Below are 24,979 nucleotides of genomic sequence, written 5' to 3'. Positions count from 1 at the left end.
CTGCCTTCAGCTGCCAAGGCCCCACTCTCTGGAATTTCTTCCCTAAACATCTTTGCATCTCCACCTACTTGACTCTCCTTAAAACCCACCTCTTTAATCAAGCTTTTGGCAGCCCTTGCTGATAACTCTTCTGGGTCATTGTGTGTTTATATCTTTGGGCAGTTCTCTATGTGAAAAGTATAATTTAAATGTAAACTGTTGCCTTTATAATCATATAAACAGTCGGGCTAGGAATGGAATGTGCAACCATAAACCCTGTATTGTGGATATTTCCTAGGAAGGGAGCAAATGGGGAAGTTGATTAAGATAGCAGGGTTATGTGAAATAAATAGGGCAATAAAAGAGCTGCATTTTTATAATGCCTTTCACAACCTCATTACATAGCAAAAAGCTTCATAGCCAACAAAGTACTTTGGGAGTGTAGTCACTCATTTGATACAGGAAACATGGCACCAAATTTGTGCACAGTGAGCTCCCACAAACAGCAATGAAATAATCTGATTTTTTTGCTGTTGGTTGAGGGATAAATATTAGCTAGGGCACTGGGATGGAGGAGAAGGTAATGGGAGAGATGGAAAGATCTATTTTTAAGAATAAGATGTGGGGATTTAAGAAGATGAACGCTCTTTGAAAGTGCACATACATTTGGATAACTGCCTCCCTAGTCTCAGATTATGTCAAGAATCTTAAATTTTGCTTAATTTTATTCTCTGTCCTTCTAGGATGTCTTGGAGCAATGCAGATCCTCTCCCAAGCTCTCTGTCGCCTCGGTATGGGTACTGGACCACCTTTTACAACCAGAGACTCAATCCAGCACCTCTGAGAGCTTAACACCCCTGATCTACGGTCTCACAAGAGATGACCAGCTCCAGGAGATGCCTGTTTCTCCTCCGGTCCCGAGCACAGAAGAGGAAACAAGTAATAATAATGTGCAGGTATTCACCAACTTGAACCCCTGTTATTAAAGTATAGTGGCTATGTTACTGGGCTAGTAATCCAGAAACCTGGGCTAATGACCAGCATCAGTACCAGCTAAGTCGGCAGCACACTCACATTTGAATCAAAAGGTTCTGGGTTCAAGTCCCACCCCAGGACAAAAATCAAGATTGACACTCCAGTGCAGCACTGAGGGAGCACTGCACTGTCAGAAGCTTTCTCTTTTGGATGACATGTTAAATCAAGGTCCAATCTTCCTGCTCGAGTGGATGTAAAAGATCCTGCGGTGCTTTTTCATGGAATAAAAGTGACAGTAGTGACATGGAAATGGAGTGGTGGTTAATGGATGTTTTTTGGATTGGAGGAAGGTTTGCAGTGGCATGCCCCAGGGGTCAGTGTTCGGACCTTTGCTGTACCTAATATAAATGACCTAAACCTTGGTGTGCAGGGCACGGTTTCAGAATTTGTAGATAATATGGAACTTGGAAGCATTATGAACATTGAGGAGTGTAGTGTAGAACTTCAAAAGGACATAGGTTGGTGGAATGGGCAGACAAGTGGCAGATTAAACTTAATGCAAAGAAGTGTGAAGTGATTCATTTTGCTAGGAAGAAGGCGGAAAGACAATATAAAGTAAAAGGTACAATTTCTAAAGTGGGTACAAGAGTAGAGGGACCTGGGTGTATGTGTGCATAAGTCATTGAAGGTGCAGGGAAGGTTGAGAGAGTGGCTAATAAAGCATACAATACCCTAGGTTTTATTAATAGGGACATAGAGTACAAAAGCAAGGAGGTTATGTTAAACTTGTATAGAACACAGGTTCGACCTCAGCTGGAGTAATGTGGCCAGACCTGGGTGCCACATTTTAGGGAAGATGTTAAGGTATTAGAGAGAGTACAGAAAAGGTTCACAAAAATGGCTCTTGGGATGAGGAACTTAAGTTACGTGGATATATTGGAGAGGTTGGGACTGTTTACCTTGGAGAAGAGAAGGCTAAGAGGAGGTTTGATAGAGGTATACAAAATTGTGAAGGGTCTGGATAGAATAGATAGAGAAAAACTGTTCTAATTGTTGGAAAGATCAAGAACAAGAGGGCACCATTTGAAGATAATTGGCAAAAGAAGCAATGGAGAGATGAGGAAAAACTTTTTTACACAGTGAATGGTTAGGATCTGGAATGCACTGCCTGAGAGTGTGGTGGAGGCAGGTTCAATCGAAGCACTTAAGAAAGAATTGGATTATCGGAAAAGGAAGAATATGTAGGACCACGGGGAGAAGACTGAGGAATGGCACTAAGCAAAAGGGTCCTGTCAATCAATTGAAAGCAGTTGGTTCAGGTGGTGTTAATTATTGTAGCAGGAAGCTAAACTAGCTAGTGACTCATCAGAGAGGTTATAAAAGAGACAGGCTTTTCAACCTGCATGATTAGTAAGGGGCAGGCAAGGATGTAGGTGACTACACTGGAGTGAGACAGAGACCGAATGAATAGTGAATTAAGTTCACATGGGAATTTGGTTCATGGGGGTAAGAGGTCTGGTCTAGAAAGGAATTTTTCCACATTAATAGGGTAATTAAATAAAGTTAACTAAATAACATAAGTAACAATGGCAAGATAGGTGTTATGTGGAAAGTGGAGATTTTTGGATGCCAAGGTGATCCATGACACAAACATCTGCAGAAAATGTAAGCAGCTAGAGGAATTCTTGAGAATCTTGATCTGGAAGCCGAACTGCAGACACTGTGCAACATAAGAGAGGAGGAGAAATACTTGGACACATTGTACCAGAAGATAGTCACGCCTCTTAGAAAACGGCCATCATTTTTGATTGGTGGTCTGAGACTGGAGGATGTGACTGTGAGTGAGGTAGATAAAGGTACCTAAACGACAGTAATGGAGGAGCCTCAGGCTTTGCAATTGTCAAACAGTCAATGTCCAAATGCAGCAAGACCTGTACAATATCTAGGCTTGAGCTGACAAATGGCAAGAGACATTCACGCGCCACAAGTGCCAGGCAGTGACCATCTCCAACAAGAGAGAACCTAACCATCGCCCCTTGACATTCAATGGTATTACCAACGCTTAATCTCTCACTATCGACATCCAGGGCGTTACCATTGACCAGAAACTGAATTGGACTAGTGTCAGGAAGATATAATTTCCTTAATGTTATTGGAATTTATTGTAAAATAAAGTAATAGTGGAATATGTGTTTGAGACATAATTGAATTAGAGGCAGTTAGTCTGGGTGCTTTGATGTAAGAAGATAAGTTAGGTTTGAAATGTTAATTTTGTAAACATGAGAAGTTTGAGAATGTGAAGCGTAAAGGGAATATTTGCATTTTTAAACAAACTAGTGGCTTTATTTCAAAGGAGGGAGTGTAAAGTATACCTACCAGCAGAAGTAGTAAGAAATAATGTGTTTATTTATTTTTCCCAAAGATTACTGGTGGAATTGGTACTATGATAGATTTTTAATTAATGAAGGTAAAGTTCAAAAGATATAGTGAAACAATGGGAATTTGCATTCAAAGATGAAAATATGTATAAAGGAGTGAAGGCTGTGTGTAAAGGCAGACATTTTGAGATCTAACAAGTGTGAAAAACTTTCAGCATCCATGCCTCACTGTCTTAAAAGGACTGAAGTTAAGAAAACTCACCCTGAACAAGTTGAATTCAAAGCATCATATTTCTTTGCGTGGGTCTTTTAAGAATATGTGCCTTACTGTTGCCTCAATGTAAGTGTAACTGGGAGTCAGAGTAAGTAGAGGATTTAGAAGTTATCACAGTAATTTGTAGATCTATGTATGTATTTAGTCATTTCTTCTATTAATAAATGTTTAAACTAGTTTTGTAAAAATCTACAAGACTTGGTGGTCTTATTACTACTGACTTCAAGGCATGCATCTCGAAATTTATACAAACTGCAAAACTAGTTCTGGCAGTTGTTTCAAGTTTCCCTTTGGGATTTGAAAACACAGCATTTACCATCGGCTGTGCCATAACAACTAGCCACATAAATACTGTGGCTACAAGAGCAGGTCAGAGGCTAGGAACCCTGCAGTGGCACCATGGTACAGGAAGCTGTTCAAACAGAGAGAGCAAACAGGAACGTAGTGGTAATAGGGAACAATATAATAAGGGGAATTGACACTTCACTGCAGCAAAGAGTCCAGAAGGCTGTGTTGCCTGCATGGTGCCAGGGTTCGGGACATCTGCTCAGGGCTGGAGAAGAACTTGCAGTGGGAGAGGGAGCATCCAGTTGTTGTCATCCATGTAGGTACTGCATAGTCAGTATGAGGAACTGGGTACCAAATTAAGAAGCATAACCTCAATGGTGGTAATCTCTGGATTATTACCTGCGCCACATGCAACTTGGCATAGGGCAAATAAGATTAGAAAGATGAATGTGTGGCTCAAAGACTGGTGTGGGAGGAGTGGGTTCATGGGACACTGGTACCAGTACTGGGGAAAATGGGGGCTGTACCATTGGGATAGTCTACACTTGAACCGTTCTGGGATGATTGTTGTGTTGAATTGCATAACTAGGGAAGTAGAGGGCTTTAAACTAAACAAGGTGGGTTTGAGGGATCAAGCTTGGGTAGAAGTAGCAAATCAAGTAGATTCAAAGCAGGAGAGCATAAAAGCAATATGGGAAATGAGGGTCATAGAATAGGAGGAAGGGAATGAGAGATAAAACCTAAGAATACACCAATAGTCAAAACTAGATGTTACAAAGATAACAAATCGATAAAAGTAAAGGCTTTGAATGTGTATGCTTGTAGCATTCATAACAAAGTAAATGAATCGCTAGTGCACATTGAAGTAAATAAATATGATCTGATAGCTATTACGGAGATGTGGCTGCAGGATGACAATGATTGGGCCCTAACTATTGAGGGGTATATGACATTCAAGAAGAATAGGTAGCTAAATAAGGGTGGAGGGGTAGCACAGTTGATCAAGGTTGACATTGGTGCATTAATTAGAGATGAGCTTGGGTCAGGAGCTCAGGTTGTAGAATTGTTTTGGGTGGAGATGAGTAATAGGGGAAAGAAGTCACTAGTGGGAATGGTCTATAGGCTCCTTAACAGTAACCACAAAGCAGGGCAGAGTATGCAAGAAGAAATATTGGGTGCTGTGACAAAGGGATGGCAATAATCATGGGTGATTTCAATCTACAAACTGGAAAAATCAGACTGGCAGTAAGTAGCCTGGATGAGGAGTTCATAGAATGCTTTCAAGATAGTTTCTTAGAGCAGCATGCTCTGGAACCAACCAGAGATCAGGTTGTATTAGACTTTGTATTGTGTGATGTGACAGGATTAATTAATGACCTCAGAGTGAAGGCATCCCTAGGTAACAGCGACCACAATATGATTGAATTTTACATCCAGCTTGAAAGGGAGAAGAGTAGATCTAAGACTCATATTTTAAACTTATAAAAGGGCAGTTATGGGCATGAAAGCTGAGCTAACTGAAGTGAACTAGGATACTAGACTAGAAGATAGGTCAATAGAAGCAGTGGCAGACATTTAAGAAGCTATTTCAGAATACTCAGAATAAGTATATTCCTGCTATAAAGAAAAATTCTAAGGGGAGTACCCACCATCTGTGGTTAACTAAAGTTAAGGAAAGCATCAAACTTAAGGAAAAAGCATATCAATGTACAAAAATGAGTGGCAGGTCAGATGATTGGTCAGAATATAAAGAACAGCAGAGAATGACAAAGGTTAATCAGAAGAAGAAGAGTACGAGAGGAAGCTATCTAGAAATGTAAAAACAAATAGCAAGAGTTTCTACAGGTATTTAAAAAGGAAAAAGAGTAAGTAGAATGTGTGTTGGTCCTCTAGACAGTGACAATGGGGAGTTAATAGTAGATAATAAGATGGAGGATGAAATGAACAAATATTTTGCTTCTGTTTTCATTATAGGGGATACAAAAACATTCCAGAAATAGTTGTAAATCAAGAGATGGGAGGGAGAGGGGAAGTTGGTGAAATTACAATCACTAGGGAAGCGATACTGAGCAAACTGATGGAGCTGCAGACTGACAAATCTCCGGGCCCTGATGAACTTCACCCTAGGGCCTTAAAAGAGGTGGCTAATGAGGTAGTAGATGTGTTTGTGTTCACTTACCAAAATTTGCTAGACTCTGGAAAGGTTCCATCAGACTGGAAAATAGCAAATATAACCCCTCTATTCAAGAAGGGAGGGAGGCAGAAAACTATAGGCCAGTTAGCTTGAAGGTGTTAGAATCGATGATTGAGGAGGTTATAGCTGGGCACTTAGAGAAATTCAAGGTAATGGGGAAGAGTCAGCATGGTTTTGTGAAAGGGAAATCACGTTTAACCAATTTATTAGAGTTCTTTAAAAGAGGAACGTGCGCTGTGAATAAAGGGAACCTGTAGACCTGTTGTACTTGGATTTCCAGAAGGCATTTGATAAGGTTATTGTGGAAAATAAAAACCCATGGTGTAGAGAGTAAGGTATTAGCATGGATAGAAGATTGGCTTTCTAGTAGAAAACAAAGTATTTATAAATGGGTCTTTGTCTGATTAGCAGGATGTGATGAGTGGAGTCTGTGAGAATGGATGTTATTTTTAAGTATTTTTGGGGAATATTGTATTATTCTGTGAAGAAGGCTGTGTGTTTGTGTCTAACTTATTTAATTAAGCTGGGGAAGGTTACTAGAAGACAGGTTGTCTGGGGTGGTGGGGGTTCAAAGCATGAAAGGATAGAGGCGTTAGGCTTGTGGTACAAGTGAATAGGTTGGGTCTAACATTTGCATTTTTAGATAAGTTGAGAGTTAATTTGAATGTCAAAGGGAAGTCAGAGGTGACAAGAAACATGTTGTGTCTTGCAGGAGTTCCACAGGTAAACAGAAAAGGGTATATTACATTTTATTTATTCGAAAGCAGGGAGAAAATAGAAACATGAAAGATTTTATATTTGGAAGGATTTGAGTTTCAAAGAGGTATGGGTGCTTGAGATGAAAGGGGGATAAAAGTATTTTAGAATTGCCGTGGAGAGCTTAGGGTAGCTGTTGGCTGTTGGCGGTGTGAGGAAGGGTCAGTTACACGGGGACATAAGTTCAAGGTGAGCGGCAGGAGGTTTAGGGGGGATGTGAGGAAAAACTTTTTTACCCAGAGGGTGGTGATGGTCTGGAATGCACTGCCTGGGAGGGTGGTGGAAGCGGGTTGCCTCAAATCCTTTGAAAAGTACCTGGATGAGCACTTGGCACGTCATAACATTCAAGGCTATGGGCCAAGTGCTGGTAAAAGGGATTAGGTAGGTAGGTCAGGTGTTTCTCACGTGTTGGTGCAGACTCGATGGGCCGAAGGGCCTCTTCTGCACTGTGTGATTCTGTGATACTCTTTTAAGACATTCTTTAAAAAACCTATCTTTTTGACTAAATGTTGGGTCATTTGCCTTAATCTGTGTCTTGATGTCATGTTTTGTTAGATACCCTCCTGTGAAGTACCTTGGGATGCTTTACTACATCAAAGGTGCTGTGTAAATGGAAGCTGTTGTTATTTAATAGCTCTGCTTTATAGTCTTTTTATTCCTCTTACTGTTACCAGGAGGTAGTGCAAGAGTTGACTCCAGAACACACACTCTTGTTACTTTCACCTGAAGCAACCCAGATTGAAGGCTATGTTAAAAAGTATGAGGAAGTCCACAGAATCAAGGGCCAGGTAAGAAACTGAAAATAAAACATTGTGAAAGTTTTAACTTGGTGAAGGTTTGGAAGAATATTTGATTTTTCCTTCACACTGGGAATACTGCTAGTACACAAGCATTTGCAGGCATTTTGTGACCTCTATGAGCTTCAGACAAAGAAATAGGAGTAGCAGTAGGCCAAATAGCCCCTCAAGCTTGCTCTGCCATTCAGTAGAATCATTGCTGATCTTATGCCTCAACTCCACCTTCCTACCATATCCATTGATTCCCCATGGTGACCTGAAATCTGTCGACCTCTATCTTGAATGTGCTCAGTGACTGAGCATCCACAGCTCTTCTGCGTAGGGAATTGCCAAAAATTCAGAACCCAAATGTGTCTCATCAGTTACTAAGTTTAGTTTAGGGGGTCATTAATCCATAGCACAAAACAACCTCATTAACAAGGAATAAAAACAGAAAATGTTGGAAAAACTCAACAGGTCTTGCAGCATTTGTGGAGAGAAAAACATTTAACTTTTTGAGTCCAATATGACTGAAGAGGGGCAGGAAGGTAATGGGTTTTATGCTATAGAAAAAAGTGGGAGGGACAGGTGGAGCAAAAGAGAAGGTTAGAGATAGATTAGAGGGCAGGGGAGATAAGTGACAAAGATGTCATGGAACACAAGGCAAAGTGAGTGGTAATGATAATATTAAAGACACAGCATTGGTCCATAGTAGGTTTTAATAGCAGAATAAAGGTCAGTGCTGCCTGAAAGCAAAAACATGAGAACAAGAGACATACTGGCACCGGGGAGGGAAAAAATCAAAATGGAGGACGAGTTCTAAATTTTGTGAACTCAATGTTGAGTTCAGAAGACTGTAAAGTGCCTAATCAGAAGTGAAGTGCTTTGCCTCCAGCTTGTGTTGGGCTTCGCTAGAACATTGTTGCAGGCTGAGGACAGAAACGCGAGCATGAGAGCAAGATGGTGAATTGAAATGGTGAGTGGCCAGAAAGTCAGGGTCATGCTTGTGGACTGAGCGAAGGTGTTCTGCAAAGCAATCACCCAGTCTGTGTTTGATCTCCCCAAAGTAGAGATCGCATTGAGAGCAGCGAATACGGTAGACTAAATTGAAAGAAGTACATGTAAATCACTGCTTCACCCAGGAGTTTTTGGGTCCTTGGTCAGTAAGGAAGAGGAAGTAAAGGGGCAGGTATTGCAACTCCTGCAATTACATGGGAAGGGGTTGAGGTGTTAGGGGTGGTGGAGGAGTAGACCAGGGCATCATGGGGGGAATGGTCCCTTTGGAATGCTGGTGGGAGGGGAGGGGGAGATCTGTTTGGTGGTGGCATCATGCTGGAGTTGGTGGAAATGGCAGAGGGTAATCCTTTGAATACAGAGGCTTTTGGGGTGGAAAGTGAGGGCAAAGCGGTCCCTATCGTGGTTCTGGGAGGGAGGGGAAGGGGTGAGGGCAGAAGTGCAGGAAATAGGTCGGACACAGTTGAGGGCCCTCTCAAGTGCAGTGAAGGGTAATCCTCAGCTGAGGAAAAAGGAAGACATGTTAGAAGTACCATTGTGGAACATAGCATCTTCAGAATAGATGCAACGGAGACTGTGAAATTGGGAGAATGGAATGGAGTCCTTAAAGGAAGCAGGGTATAAGGACGTGTAGTCGAGGTAGCTGTAGGAATCAGTGGGCTTATAATGAATATTGGTGGACAGTCTAACCCCAGAAATGGAGACAGAGAAGTCAAGAAAGGGAAGGGAAATGTCAGAGATGGACCATGTGAATATGAGAGAGGAGTGGAAGTTGGAAGCAAAATTGATGAGCACTCCAGTTCTAGTCCAGAGCACAAAGCAGCACTAATATAGTCATCAATGCACCGGAAAAAGAATTGTGGGAGGGGGCCTGAGTAGGACTGGAGCAAGGAATGTTCCAGATACCTCACAGGAAGTCATGCATAACTAGGGTCCATGCAGGTATCCATAGCCACACATTTTATTTGGAGGAAGTGAGACAAGTTAAAGAAGAAATTGTTGAAAGAGCCAACAACTTTTGCTAGGCAGAGGAGGGTGATGGTGGGTGGGGGTTGTTTGGGCCTCTGTCCAATTTGGCAGCAGAGAGCCCCCAGTGGGGGTTGGAGGTGTAGAGGTATTGGATGCCCATAGTGAGGAGGCAGCGATTACGGCCAGGAAACTGGAAATTGTCAAAATGATGTAGGGTATCAGAAGAATCTTGAATGTAGGTGGGAAGAGACTGGAGAACGGGAGAAATATTAGTCACGATAGGAATAAATTAGTTCAGTGGGGCAGGAACAGGCTGAAGCAATGAGTTTACCAGGACAGTCCTGTTTGTAGATTTTGGGAAGGAGACTGTGTGGGGTTGGAGGCTATGGAGGGAAGATCTTCAGAGGAGATGAGGTCAGTGACAGTCCTGGAAATAATGTCTTGACATTTGGTGATGGGGAAATTGGGCAGCCTGAATTCACGAGAGGTTGTCTGAACTTGCAGGATGAGGGTTACAGAAGCAGCATTTTCTGTAATTCTTTAAGCATAATGAAACTGTTTAAACAATGTTTATTTTAATACCTGCCTATTCCCTATCTTGTTTTTAATTAGGAATGGTTTAATTTGGAGAGATCATAGAACAGTTTTCAAATCATTGCCTTGGGGACTCCTGTCAAATAACAATGAAATATAACATCAGCTAACCGAGAGAAAGTAGGTCCTATTATTAGTAAAAACACTTTACACTGAAATGAAGTGTGAGCAAGTCAACATATGCAAGTAAAATTATAGAATGCAGAACTCTTGAAACTCTGCACTTCAGTCTATCCAGCCCAGCTAAGTGAAAATTTGACCCTTTCACTGATTCTTAAGTTTCATGGATTCCAGTTTGACGACCATGTTTTTGACTAGTTTAAAAAAAAACTTTTTATGGTGGTGTTTTCTTTTTTCCTTTTTTTTTCCTGTGTTCTGTCTTTTTTGTTTTATAATATGACATAGGAACAGATTAATAAAAACCATGTTGTAAACTGTTTAATAATTGCTTCAAGTTCCCTCACCATAACCAAATGAACTCATTCCTCTGCAGCCCCCTTTGGCATTTCAGACAGATCTTTGGTGTTTGCAAACTAATTCAACCATTTCCAGCAAGCATTGTAAAACATTGCAAATCTGTAACTTTGCCAGATGCTGAATCGTCTTGAGAGTTGAAATAATTTATACATCTGGCAATCAAACTGAATTCCACTCCCAAATCCTGAGTGCCTTCATTTCTTCTCAGTCCCACATCTGTTTGTTTTCTGTTTATTCACAGTTGTGTAGGCCCAGGCTGAAGAACATCTCCCCTTGTTTTCCTTCTTTCTCATTACTCCTCCTTCCTGAAGAAAGTCTGGGTACGACTCCACAGGCAATGGCATTTCTAATACATATGCCAAGTGAGGTGCATCCATGATGGGTTGTGGTGTTTATGGTACAGGGCATCATTAATACAGCACAGGAGGAGGCCATTTGTTTAATCAAGCCTGTGCTGATGACTCCTGTCACACCCTTGTCCAAGCTTCAAGGAGTCAACTAAAATAAAAGCAAAATATTGCGGATGCTGTAAATCTGAAATAAAAGCAGGAAATGCTGGAACAACACAGCAGGTCTGGCAGCATCTGTGGAGAGAGAAACAGAGTTAACGTTTCAAGTCTATGTGGCACCTCTTCAGAGCTGGAGAAGGAGAAATGTGATGGATTTTATGTTGTTGAAGTGGGGGGGGGGGCGGCGCGGCGCGCGGCGGTGATGGGCGTGCAGTGCAGCAAAATAGAAGGTCAGGGATAGATGGGAGCTCAGAGATTTGACAAAGGTGTTGCTGCTGAAAGGCCTGGCTCTAATTCTTAGGCTATGCCTCCTTATGCTAGACTCCTCAGCCAGCAGAAATTGTTCAAGTCTACACCACCGAAATAGGCCATTTGATTCAATTGTTGTGTGCCGGTGTTTATGGCTTCACTTGAGCAAATGTGAAAATAATGAAAATCACTTAATTTGAAGTTTGTTTAAGTTGGTTTGCTACCTTACGCAGCTATGGTATCCTTTCTTTCCCCGCCTGAAATATCAGGCAGGTGATTAAATTGCTTTAACTGTGATATAATTGCAGGGAGCTCAGAGAGATTCCTTTTTAATATTTTTGAAGACCCATTCAAACAGTGTCGAACAGATAAAGACCCCTGACCTGTCCATTCACTCCTCCCAAAACCATCTGAAAAGCAGTTTAATATGCAAAACTGCAATAGTTTTTTTTGAGTATTGCTGAAAAAAGAGACATGTCTCAGCCTTTTGCCTTGCACTCATCTGGACACTTGCAAGAATATAAAGGGGAAAACAATTTAAACTGTATGTAAAGAGTGCTGATTGGTGGTAAGTGGCGTTGCCATGGAAAATCGACCACTGATGGTGACTGACAGTTAACTGCCAAGCATTGTTTGAAATTTAAAGCAGGCAGCTTGACTCTGATTGGTCAAGACATTGCCCTGAGGAATGAGTCAGTTAATGGCTGTCGCTTATTTTGTTTAGCTGAAACAGGCGCAGTATATGGGCATGTTCTTTCTGTCTACAAGGAACAGGGCCCTGTGTATTAATATATGTAGCTTCCAATGCACGTAAATGTGCCACATTGCAAGCCCGACTGACAATCTTAAATTTATTGGCAGCGTAATTCTCAGCACATTGAGGATTATTTAGCAAATGTTGTTCAGTTGCAGAATCACATCTAATGTTGGACACTGTGTTTTGAGTTTTGCAAGCATGGGCCGGTTTGGTACGTTGCAAACAGTGACTGGGACATGCTGTTTGATACAATCCACCAGTCTTTGTGACGTACGGCCTACATACCTAGCATCAGACTGGCACTGAAATTCATATACCACGTTACTCATTTATGTGATAGGCAGAGCACCTCTTTGGCTTGACGGCAGCATCCGGTTAGTGGCAAATACCGCTCGCCTTGCTACTGCCTAGTAGTGTGAAACAGATAGCTTCACCTGTGCTCAAATGTTTGAGATACCTTGCCCTTTCAGGGTGATCTGAGGTAGACTGGGCACTTTTCAGGGCCGAAGGTGACGGCCTTAGGCCCATTCATGAGTTTGCGCGATATACAGCGTGAAATGATCTGGTCATGGTAATCGTTATCTTGCAGGATGTCTTTGATGCCCCTATTTCAACATCAATCTCACATGGTGAGCAAATGGCTCGGGGGGGCCTATTGAAAAGGTTGCCAGTAAGGCCATTCTTAAAGCGCATGGACCTGTAAGAATCCCAACATATATGTTGATCAGTGAAGGGAGGCTTGCGGTAGACTGTGGTAGACAACCCCGTGGCAGATTTCTCAACTAGCATCTCAATTAAGGGGAGTTCATTTGGCTGCTTCATTTCATAGATGAGTTTGAGTGCAGGAAAGAGCTCATTAAGACATGTAAGGAAATTGTTACATGCAGCTGCGGATTTAAATATAGCAAACGTATCATCCATATATTGAAATATGTGAGAGGCAGAATGTTAGATGTCATTCCATCGAAGACATGTTTCTCATGGAACCCAAAAAAGATGTTTGCAAGAGATGGGCCAAGAGGAGATTCCATGGTAACACCATCTATTTGGGCATACATGATGTAATTAAAACTGAATTCAACTGCGCAAGTTGCTGTGTTCATAAGTTCAATGAATACTGATTCACGCAATGGTCGTGAGCCTAGATCGCCATGATATAGTGCTGCAGCGCAAATATCTATGGCTTCCTTAAGTGGAATATTGGTGAATAGGGTAGCAATGTCAACTGAGCACATGGACACAGCATTGCTATCGATGTGCAAGTCCTGTACAGCTTTCACAAATGTGAAGGAGCCCTTCACCGTGTATGTGGAAAACTTGGTCAAAACTGGTTGTAACAATTCGCCCAACTATTTGGCTAATTCATGTTGTACAGAACCAGTCATAGCATCGCTTTTGTGTGTCTTGGGCAGCCCATACATACATGGACATAGCGAACCGTGAGCACGAACCTTGTCTCATATATCACGCAGTAGCTTATCGCTCTTGCACAAATCTAGCAAGCTTTTTTTTTAAAAGCTTATTTTCAAGTAAGGCTGTCTGGCCTATTGAGTAGCATGTCCAATGGATACGAATTTGGGCCTGTCATTAACGGATGTCATTCATGTGTTGTGAGTATCATTAGCAAGGCTGGTATTTATTGCCCTTCCCTAATTGCCTGTGAGAAGGTGACTGCAAGTAACATTCGCACCACACAAGTGTCAGGCCATGACCACCTCCAACAAAAGAGAATCTGACCATCTCTCCATGATGATCAATGGTATTATCATCTCTGAATCTCTTCCTATCAACATCCTGGGAGTTATCATTAACCAGGAACTGACTGGGCCAGCAATATAAATACTGTGGCTGCAAGAGCAGGTCAGAGGCTGGGAATTCTGTGGCAAGTAACTCACCACCTCACTCCCCAAAGCCTGTTCACCACCTACAAGGCTCAAGTCAGAAGTGTGATGGAATGCTGTCCACTTGCTTGGATGAGTGCACTTGAGAAGCTTGACTACCTCCACCACTGATGCACAGTAGTAGCAGTGTGTACCATCTACTAGATGCACTGCAATAACTCACTAAGGCTCCTTCAACAGCATCTTCTAAACCCGCAACCTCTACTACTAGAAGGACAAGGGATACAGATGGATGGGAACACTACCACTTGCAAGTTCCTCTCCAAGCCACACACTATCCTGACTTGGAAATATATTGCCGTTTCTTCACTGTTGCTGGGTCAAAATCTTGGAACTCCCTCCCTAGCAGCACTTCCTAGCAACCTACACCACATGGACTGCAGTGCTTCAAGAAAACAGCTCACCACCACGTTCTCGAGGGCAATTAGGGGTTGGCAATAAATCCTGGTCCAGCCAGTTATGCCACATCCCATGAGCGAATAAATAAAAAAAGCCCACTGTAGCCTGTATAGTGGCAATGTTCTCATAGTGCTGTTGGGAAGGGATTCCAGGACTTTGACACAGCGATGATGAAAGAATGGCAATGTAGTTGCACGTCAGGGTGGTTTGTGCCTCGGGAGGGTTCTTGCAGGTGGTGGTGTGCCCATGCATCTACTGCACTTTTTCTTCTTGGTGGTAAAGGTCACGAAGGATCCTTAGAAGGATCTTGCTGCTATGCATCTTGTAGGTGATGCCACCACTTCCACCAGGTGCTGTGGTTATTTTCTCAGCTGATGTAACATATACTGTAACAATGGTACTCCTGTCAAATATAACCACAAGATCAAATGAGACCGAATTGTTAATAGTACAATAAAATTTAGCATAATTATCCAAAATAAATATCCTTCTTCTGGCAATAACAATCATCAAGGTTTGGCCCTTAGACATTTGCTGACATAATTCAAAACTAAGATTAGAATATACAGCACCGGTAACCTGACCAATATTTATCCCTCAATCAACAATGCTAAAAGCAAATTGATCAGTCATTGATCTCAATTTCACAATTTGTGGAATTTTGCTGTGTGTAATTGACTACTGGATTGCCTTAGTGACTAACGTCAATGACAAAGTAATTTGTTGATCTTGAAGCACATTGTGAAGTTCCAGGGACGTGTCCAGGCACTGTTTCAATGCAGTTTCTTTCTGGCTTTTGCTCTAGGCTGAACTGAAGCATCGCCGGGAACTGCAGCAGAAAGCTGTACAGAGTTTCTCAAACACAGCAGCTGAACTATTAAAACGATTTGAAGAGTCCCTGGAGCTCCGACAACGTCAGGAATATGAGGAGATGCGTGACATGATGGAGAAAGGGTAGGAACTGTGCAAGGGCTCCAGGAAGGGGCATGGTAGAATTTTTTTTCCATATTTTCTCTTGTGCTTTGTAATTAAACAACAGAACACGGCCCCTTAGTCAACTCAATAATTGGTTATATGTGATGAGTAAAAGTAATCTTAAAATAACTTGTACTGAAATACTTATTCAGCTTCTGCTTTGCATTTATATTGTGCGCCCCCCACCCCCATCCCCAATCCTCCTGCAAAAGGGCTGGTATGGTTTTTTTTCCTCCTCCTTTAATGCTGTCCCCTCAAACTCCTTAGCCTCTACAGGCCCATCACAACAAGAAAGTCATGGGTTCAAGTCCCACTCCTGGGCCTTGGGTACATATTCTAGGCTGTGCTTCCAATGCAATGCTGAGGGAGTACTACATTATCAGTGGTGCTGCACCTCAGATGAGATGGTACATTGAGACCCTGTCTGCTCCCCTACGGTGAATTAAAAGATTGCATGGCACTATTTCAAAGAGCAGGTGTCTGTGATGTCCCGGGCAATATTTATGTTGGTTGGAAGAGGAACAGATGGACCATTATTTGCAGTGATAATTTCCTTCAGAACTATTTTCACTCTTATACAATGATCAATTTGGCATTAAAGATACATTTAGTTTAATTTCTGAATGCTATTGGGGACCTTTCATTAGAATAGCAGACAGCCCTGAGTTCAACTTTCACACCTAAAGTCATTAGTTTTCCAATTTATTCTTTATAAAAAGGAAAAATAAGTCTGAATAATTTAGTCTGAATTTCCCTTCCATGTTATTCCTCAGCTCGTTGCGGAAAGCAATTTTCTAGTTATTCCCAATCATAGAATCATAACTCAGCACCTGACTTGCCAAAGGATTTCCACCATCAACAAGGTACAAGTCAGGAGTGTGATGGAATACTTCCCACTTGCCTGGATGAGTGCAGCTCTAGCAGCACTCAGAAGCACAGCACCATCCAGGAAGAAGTAGCCTACTTGATTGGCACCCCTTTGGCATCCACCAGCTTAAACATTCACTCCCTCCACCATTGGTCCACAGCGGAAGCAGTGGGTACCATCTACAAGATGCACTGCAGCAACTTGTTCCTTCAACTGCACCTATCAAACCCGTAATCTCTACCACCTTGAAAGGCAATGGCAGCAGATGCATAGGAGCACCACCACCTGCAAATTCTCCTCCAAGTCATACGCCATCCTCACTTGAAAATATCACCTTTTCTTCAGTGTTGCTTGGTCAAAATCCTGGAACTCCCTAGCTAACAGAACTGTGGGTGTGCCTATAACATGACAGATTGCAGCTGTTTAAGAAGGCGGCTCACCACCACTTTCTCGGGGCAATTTTGGATGGGTTTTAAATGCTGGCCTTGCCAGTGACACAGATATCCCATGAATGAACAAAAAGGACATAGAAGGAGGCCATTCCATCCATCGTACCTATGTTGAATCTCTGAAAGAGTTACACAATTAATCTCTTTGTGCTCCGTAGCCCTGCAAATGTTTCTTATTTTGTGTTGTATACAAATACAAGCCATACCTGTAAACCCTTCACCTGGGGAAAGGAGATGAACATCGACTGTGAAATTTAAAACCTTACAGGTCACTTGAAGCTCAAGGACGTCAAGAAAAGTTAAAGGAAGAGCATCGCCGCAGAGCTAAGGTACAGAGCCATGAAATGTGAGCACAATCTATTGCAGTAAGCCCATTGCTAGAAAATTACAGGGTGATTTGAAAGAGGTGTTTAAATTTAGAAAGGGATAGGAGAGAGTAGATGGAATGTTTCTAGTGAATGAGGTCTCCAAAACATAGATGTATGATTACATTTAAAAGATTTAGAGTAGAGAGAAGGAAGAGCCTTTTTCTTTTTCTGAGAGTGTTGCATGAGTATATGGAAATGACCACCACTTGGTTGAACACCACTTGGAAGAAGCATTGAGGGTGGCAAGGGTGCTGAATGTACTCTGGGTGCAGAGCTTCAATGTTCATTGCTCAGTGGCACTGCTACTGACCAAGTTGGTTGATCCTAAAGGACATAGCTGCTAGACTAAGCCTGTGACAGATGGTGAGGGAAAAACAGACTTGACTGCATCCGCACCAATCTGCCTGCTGTCCATGACAGTACCAATAGCAGTGACCACCGCACGGTCCTTGTGGAGATGAAGTCCCATCTTCACATTGAGGATACACTCCATCATGTGTGGCACTACCGCCGTGCTAAATGAGAAAGATTTCAAACAGATGTAGCAACTCAAGACTGAGCAACCATGAAGTCCTGTGGGCCATCACCAACAGAATTGTACTTAAACCCAACTGTAACCTTATGGCCTGGCATATCCCCTACTCTACTATACTATTCCAAGCAAGCCACGGGATCAATTCTGGTTCAATGAAGAGTGCAGGAGAGCATGCCAGGAGCAGCACCAAGCCTACCTAAAAATGAGGGGTCAACTTGGTGAAGCTACAACACAGGACTACTTGCATGCCAAACAGCATAAGCAGCAAGTGATAGACAGAGCTAAGTGATTCCACAACCAATGGATTAGATCTAAGCTCTGCAGTCCTGCCGCATTCAGCCATGAATGAGAAGTTGTGGACAATTAAACAGCTCACTGGAGGAGGAGGCTCCACAAATATCCCCATCCTCAGTGATGGGGGAGCCCAGCGTGTCAATGCAAAAGAGATGGCTGAAGCATTTGCTACAATCTTTAGCCAGAAATGCCGAGTGGGTGATCCATCTTGGCCTCCTCCGAATGTCCCCAGCATCTCAGATGCCGGTTTTCAGCCAATTCGATTCACTCCACGTGATATCCAGAAACGACTGAAGGCACTGGATACTGCAAAGGCTATGGGCCCTGACAATATACTGGCAATAGTACTGAAGACTTGTGCTCCAGAACTTGCCATGCCCCTAGCCAAGCTGTTCCAGTACAGCTGCAACACTGGCATCTACCTGGCCATGTGGAAAATTGCCCAGGCATTGTCCTATACACAAGAAGCAGAACAAATCCAACCCAGCCAATTGCCGCCCTATCAGTCTATTCTCAATCATCAGTCAAGTGATGGAAGGGGTCATCAACAGTACTATCAAGTGGCATTTGCTTAGCAATAACCTGCTTATTGACGCTCAGTTTGGGTTCTGCCAGGGCCATTCAGCTCCTGACCTCATTACAGCCTTGCTTCAAACATGAACAATAGAGCTGAACTCCCAAGGTGAGAGTGACCCCCTTGACATCAAGGCAGCATTTGACCAAGTGTGGTATCAAGTAGCCCGAACAAAATTGGAGTGCATGGGAATCAGGGGGAAAACTTCCTGCTGGTTGGAGTCATTCCTAGCACAAAGGAAGATGGTTGCAGTTGTTGGAGGTCAGTCATCTCAGCTCCAGGACATCACTGCAGGTTCCTCAGGATAGTGTCCTAGGCCCAACCATCTTCAGGTGCTCCATCAATGACCTTCCTTCCGTCATAAGGTTTGAAGTGGGGACGTTTGCTGATGATTGCACCATGTTCAGCACCATTCGCAGCTTCTCAGATACTGAAGCAGTCCATGTCCAAATCCAGCAAGACCTGGACGACATCCAGGTTTGGGCTGACAAGTGCCAAGTAACATTAGCACCATACAAATGCCAGGCAATGACTATCTCCAACAAGAGAGAATCTAACCATCGCTCCTTGACATTCAATGGCATTACTATCGCTAAATTCCCCCACTATCAACATCCTGGGGGCTACCTTTGAAACTGAATTGGACTAGCCATATAAATACTGTGGCTGCAAGAGCAGGTCAGAGGCTAGGAATCCTGCAATGAGTAACTTGCCTCCTGACTCCCCAAGGACTATCCACAATCTACAGGGCACGTCAGAAGTGTGATGGAATACTCTCCCCTTGCCAAGTCCCACAACACTCAAGAAGCTTGACACCATCCATGTTAAAGCAGCCCGCTTGATTGGCACCCATCCACAAACATTCACTCCCTCCACCACTGACGCACAGTGGCAGCAGTGTGTACTATCTACAAGATGCACTTCAGAAACAAAGCTCCTTCGACAGCACCTTCCAAACCTACAACCACTACCATCTAGAAGCACAAGGGCAGCAGATACACGGGAGCACCACCACCTGGAAGTTCCCTTCCAAGCCATTCATTACCTATTCCTTCATTGTTGCTGGGTCAAAATCCTGGTACTCCTTCCCTAACAGCACTGTGGGTGTACCTGCACCACATGGACTGCAGCGGTTCAAGAGGGCAGCTCACCACCACTTTCACAAAAGCAATTAGGGATGGGCAATAAATGCTGGCCTAGACGGCAAAGCCAATATCCCTTGAATGAATGGGGAAAAAAAATCATGACCAGAAATTTCCATATTTAACCCCACTCTGGACTTATGTAATGTATGTCCTGAGAGAGACAGAAGAACCTAGGTCCAATAAGAAGGGTTGTGGGAGGGGGGAAATACTCTGGCAAATACCCTATATCTAATGGAATTAGCAAATGAAGCGGAGATCTTGCCGATACTTAACAAGCTGGAGGTTGGAGGACAGGGGAATAAAAGGATATAAGAACAAGGCATGTAATGAGCTAGGACCACTGCTTGTGTGCGGGATAAGCACTGGAGCAGACAGGTTGGGTTAAAGGTCTGTTTCTGCGTTGTAATTTACAATTCAGTGCAACACTTATTTAAAAACTTAGCTTTGAAAGCTACAGTATCATTGTTGAGCATTATTCCTAAGTCAATAGTTATTGAATAAGGAGTGGACTACAGGTCAAGTATCCTTTATCAGGGAACCTTTGGGGCCGATTGAGTTTCGGCATTCAGGTATTTTTGGTTTTCGGTTGTGATATAGCTACCGTATGTATGGTAGACCTAGGCCTATTTGCATTACAATAGCCTATGCCTCTGCTGGCTACAAATACTAGGATGTAAACAGAGACTAGCTATAGTATAGACTAATGCTAGTCCAGCCTGTAAAACATCCCACAACATTGCACACCTTATACTGCACATTTTTTATTAGCCTGTCAGCTCTCCAGTTGCCTGATGTAATTTTCCAACAACAAAACAAGCAAAAGGAAAAAGGGCAAAATACAGAAAGAATAACCTATAAAAGGAAAATGCTGGACAAAATTAGCAGGTCTTGCAGTATTTGTGTAGAAGCTTGGGTTAACAGTTCAGACCACTGACCCTCGTCTAGAACTGAAAGCTAAAAACTAGATTTGTCACCAAAGATATAATTGCAGTTTATTTTCCTTTATTTCTGTCTTGGCTGCAGCCTACTCTGTCACTCCAAATGACGTCATGGAGTAAACCATAGAATTGCGCGTGCACCACGTTGACAGCGCAAACAGCCACTAGCAAAACATCAGAAGAACGCTTGATGTACCTTGGTGTTATTTTGATAGAGTGGAGAAGTTCTCCCCAGTGCTCGGCCCCCTATTTATCCCTCAATCAGATTGTCTGATCATTATCACATTACGTGTATGGGAGTTTGCTGAGTGCACATTGGCTGCTGCGTTTCCTAAATTTCACACTTTAAAAAGTGTGACGACATTTCAAGAAGTACTTCGTAGGCTGTAAAGCACTTTGAGATGTCCTGAGGCCATGAAAAGTGAACATTTTTTTTCATTTTTTTATCAACATGTTCCCTTCTCTCTCAGCCATCTTTCAATATTCATTTCTTTTGTTCAATGCAGAACCTGAATCTGAAACTTCGGGAAGCTGAGCAGCAGCGACTCCGACAGGAGGAGCTTGAGCGTCAGAGGCAGGCAGAAAGTCGGGAACGAGTGCGGCGGCTGAACTGCATCCAGGAGGAAGTGCTGCATCTGAATATGCAGATTGAGCCCTACTTCAAGCAGAAGGAGCTGGTGGGACTGGACCTTTCAGGGTACAGTAACCGTGGCAACCAGCTCTGCAGCCTGGTGTCAAGAGTTATTAAGCTGAAGTCAGAGGTGTGTGCGTTGCCTGAATGAGGCCAGGCACTGGTTGCTGTTAAAATTTTATCAGAGTCAAATCCTAAGTATGGGGGGAGGCAGAGCACTGATGGCACAGTGAGTGAATGAAAGCCACGTGGCACAGGAGGATTCCAGGCTTTATCAGCTGGTCTTTGCTGAGTTAACTGATTTCCAATTGACCTCTGCTCTCCTCCAGTTCTGGCCCCTTAATCATCTTTGATTTTAATTCCTCCACCATTGGTGGTCTTGCCTTCAGCTGCCTAGATCCTGTGCATTGGAGTTCCCTCCCTAAACCACTCTGCTGCTCTTGCCTCCTTTAAGAGGCTCCTTAAAACCTATCTCTTTGACCAAGTTATTGCTCACCCATTAAAAACTACCCATATGCAACTTGGTGTTAAATTTTCTTTGATAATGCTCCTGTAAAGCACTGTAGATGCAATATGTTTTCAGTGCCATGGGTGAAAGGGGGAGAAATTATGAGTTTATGTGTGCGTGTGCACAGACTGTTGATCAGACTTGCTTGTGATTCTTAACCACTCACCCCCTTCCTACCACCATTCAGCAGCCAGTTGATGTTCAGTGTTGAGGCTTTGCTGAAAATAGTTACTGGAGACTTCCCAGTGCCCATGGTAACCTAACTTAGAATGGAGTCACATCTTTCAGAGATGGGAAGGGAAAAAGTTGGATTTCTTTGTAGCTTGGCTTGAAGCTTCTTAGACAACTTCAGGCACTCAGTTGAATCAAAGGGTTTGTTCTGCTTGTTTGGTTCGACAACAACTTGCATTTCTATAGTGCCTTTAATGTAGTTAATTATCCTAAGGTTTTTCAAAGGAGCATATTAAACAAAACTTGACACCGAGTCACGTAAGGAGCCATGGAGACAGGTTCAGAGAGGTAGGTTTTAGGGAGTGTCTTGAAGGCGGTTTGTTGAAAAACAAAAGGATTTAAATTAATAGTTTTTTAAATGGATAACATTGTTTTTCTGATTTTTGAGGAGCAGGAGCATAAGCAGCTGTTCCACATCAGGTTCATCTGTTGTATTTCACGTATAAATTATAATACTGATTTCTAGGAATGATGGAATAGGCCATTCAGCCTCTCAAGCCTATTTTGTCATTCAATTAGATCATGGCTGTCAGTCATGTCTCGTGACTCCTATTCACATACTGTGGTTCTGTAACCCTCAATACCCTTGCCAGACTCCTAATATATGTCTTTTGGTGAAGGAGAAAGATTAAACCTAACACAGAAGTGTACAGTGTACCTGATTTTTACTATCTGTTTGGCTGAGTTGGCTTTTATTTTTACAATTCAAGAATGAATTTTGAACAACTAGTTTACATATCAAAAAAATTCAATGAGGTTCCGCCCATTTCAAAGAATCTATACTACTTATCTCAGTGAGGGGCAAGAAGGAATGATAGGAGGGTCGTTAAAGGAATATTTAATGGATCACTGGACATTATAGACTAAAAGGCTGCAAGGTTTGATTAGACTCTGCTAAGTCAACAGTTGACTGTGGTTACCACTTCCGATCACAACTTAGTGAAAGCAGCACAAATCTGGTAATCCTGCTCTAAACTGACACCTCCCAGCACTTGGCATTAAACACTTCTGCAAATACCAGTATTCGTCTGGAATACAAAGAAGTGGAAAATATAAAGTTGTATAATGCCCTTGTCAGACTCCATTTAGAGCCTGAGTCTGGTTGCTGCACCTCTGGGAAGAAGCTGTTGGCAGGGTGCATTGCAAATTCACCAGAATGTACTGGGCTAAAGGGATTAAATTATGAGGACAGGCCACATTGCTTGTATTCCCTTGAGTATAGAAGATCTTGGGGTAAACTCACCAGGGTGTTTATGATGATTGAAGTAGTTGACGTTAGATAGAAAGTATTTCCTCTGGTGTGCAGAATCCAGAATAAGGGGACATAATTTTAAAATTTGAGAGAGGTCTTTCAGGGGTGATGTCGGGAAGCACTTCTTCATACAAATTGTATTGGAAATCTAAAACTCTTCCCCCTCCAAAAAACAGTTGAGAATAGAGATCAATTAAAAATTGCAATTGATCAAAATTTTGCTGGATAAGGATATCGGGCTCTTGAACAAAGGTGGGTAGATGGAGTTAAACCACATATCAGCCATGATATAATTGAATGGCGGAATAAGCTTGAGGGGCTGAATTAATGTTCCCTTTAAAAACTTAGTGGTTGTGCATGGCCATTTTTTTAATGCATAGGCCCTTTAAATTTAGGCCACACACTTGTGTTATTTTTCTCAGAACAAGGCCTCCATAGTACCTTTTAGACTATCGCAGACCAGCACAGCGAAGCGGAAACATTGACCTAAATTACCTCCAGTTCCAATGAAGCTAATTCCTCCTAGCAAGTGCCAATTTGCAGAATTTTGGCGAGAGCTCCATTGAATTTGTCACATAGCCCACTGATGAAATGAGCTTGGGGTGCTGATGAAGAACGATAACTTGCATGAGATAGGGCTGCCAGTACTCTTAGCACCATACTTAGCAAGACTTAAGACCTTTCCAAGAGGAGTGGTGCAGGAAGGGGAGGAATTTGAGAGGAGGGGGCTGGGGGCAGGGGTGTGAGCAGGAGGCAAAGGACACACAAGATAGGAGCAGGTGTAGACCATATGACCTGCCAAGCCTGTCCTGCCATTCAGAACAGGGACTGCTGCATTCTGGATCTTATCTTTTCTTTCTTAAATCACCCTTGCCCCTTTGTAGGGTGGAGTGCCACATCGGGAGGACATTCTTAATGCAGAGCGAGCCTTGCTGCAAATGCGAGAACTGATAACTGAGATGCATGAGAAAATTGCTGCTGCAGCTGCCGAGAAAAAGAGGATGAAGGAGGAGGAAGAGAAAGCACTTCAGAAAAAGCAGGAAGTGAAAGCTGAAATAGTAAAGCCTGTTCCACAAGAGAAAACCAGTCGTAAAGAAGGTAATTATGAAGGTGTAATCCTAGTGTGAAAACCTGATCAATTATGAAGGGGGTTTAAATCCAGAGAGGGCAGCTGTAGAAACATTGGACTTTATTGTCTTCAGAGGCTGGAGCCATGATGCAGCAACTATATTTTCCAACTCATATGTTTGCCTGGGATGTGCTCAATGTTGATTGTGGATGTTAGAAATATCTGTTCTTCATCATCATCCAGCAACTTGAGCACAGGAGGGAGAAAGGGAATGTGCTCTCTGGTTCAGAGTAAGAGTGCTCCTGACTAGTTAATACATAGGCCAGGTTTAAATTCAGCTGCCCAAAGAGGGAACAAGAGCTGCTGCTTCCACTTCAGAAGCAATTAGCCATTTTGCTCGCTTCCTTTTCGAATGATCTCGTTCCCCAACACCATTGAAATCCATTTCTCTGTTTGGTCATCAATCTGGAACATGAAAAACTATTTTTATGTTTTTGGATCTTTGCCCGAGTTCCTTTCGACAGTGCACTTTCATTAGGAAAAATGAATCCATTCACGAGATGTGGGCTTTGCTAGCTGGGCCAGCATTTATTGCCCATCCCTAGTTGCCCTTGAGAAGGTGGTGGAGAGCTGCTGCCTTGAACCGCTGCAGT

At 42.7% G+C, this 24,979-nt stretch overlaps 1 protein-coding gene across 1 annotated transcript in view; it reads left to right on the top strand.

Annotated features, from left to right (window-relative positions):
- The window catches only part of gle1 (GLE1 RNA export mediator), a 48,012-nt gene that overhangs the window by 795 nt on the left and 22,238 nt on the right, over positions 1-24,979 (top strand). Inside the window, exons 2-7 of the mRNA XM_041193937.1 lie at positions 723-935; positions 7,519-7,632; positions 15,295-15,443; positions 17,050-17,110; positions 21,142-21,396; positions 24,142-24,355. Coding sequence (XP_041049871.1) covers positions 723-935; positions 7,519-7,632; positions 15,295-15,443; positions 17,050-17,110; positions 21,142-21,396; positions 24,142-24,355 — 1,006 coding nt within the window. The remainder of the gene's footprint in view (positions 1-722; positions 936-7,518; positions 7,633-15,294; positions 15,444-17,049; positions 17,111-21,141; positions 21,397-24,141; positions 24,356-24,979) is intronic.

The sequence above is a fragment of the Carcharodon carcharias genome, chromosome 8 (assembly GCF_017639515.1).
Source record: "Carcharodon carcharias isolate sCarCar2 chromosome 8, sCarCar2.pri, whole genome shotgun sequence".
Taxonomy (NCBI): Eukaryota; Metazoa; Chordata; class Chondrichthyes; order Lamniformes; family Lamnidae; genus Carcharodon; species Carcharodon carcharias.
The sequence above is the reverse complement of the archived record's forward strand: the minus strand, read 5'-3'. Positions and strand labels throughout refer to the sequence as shown.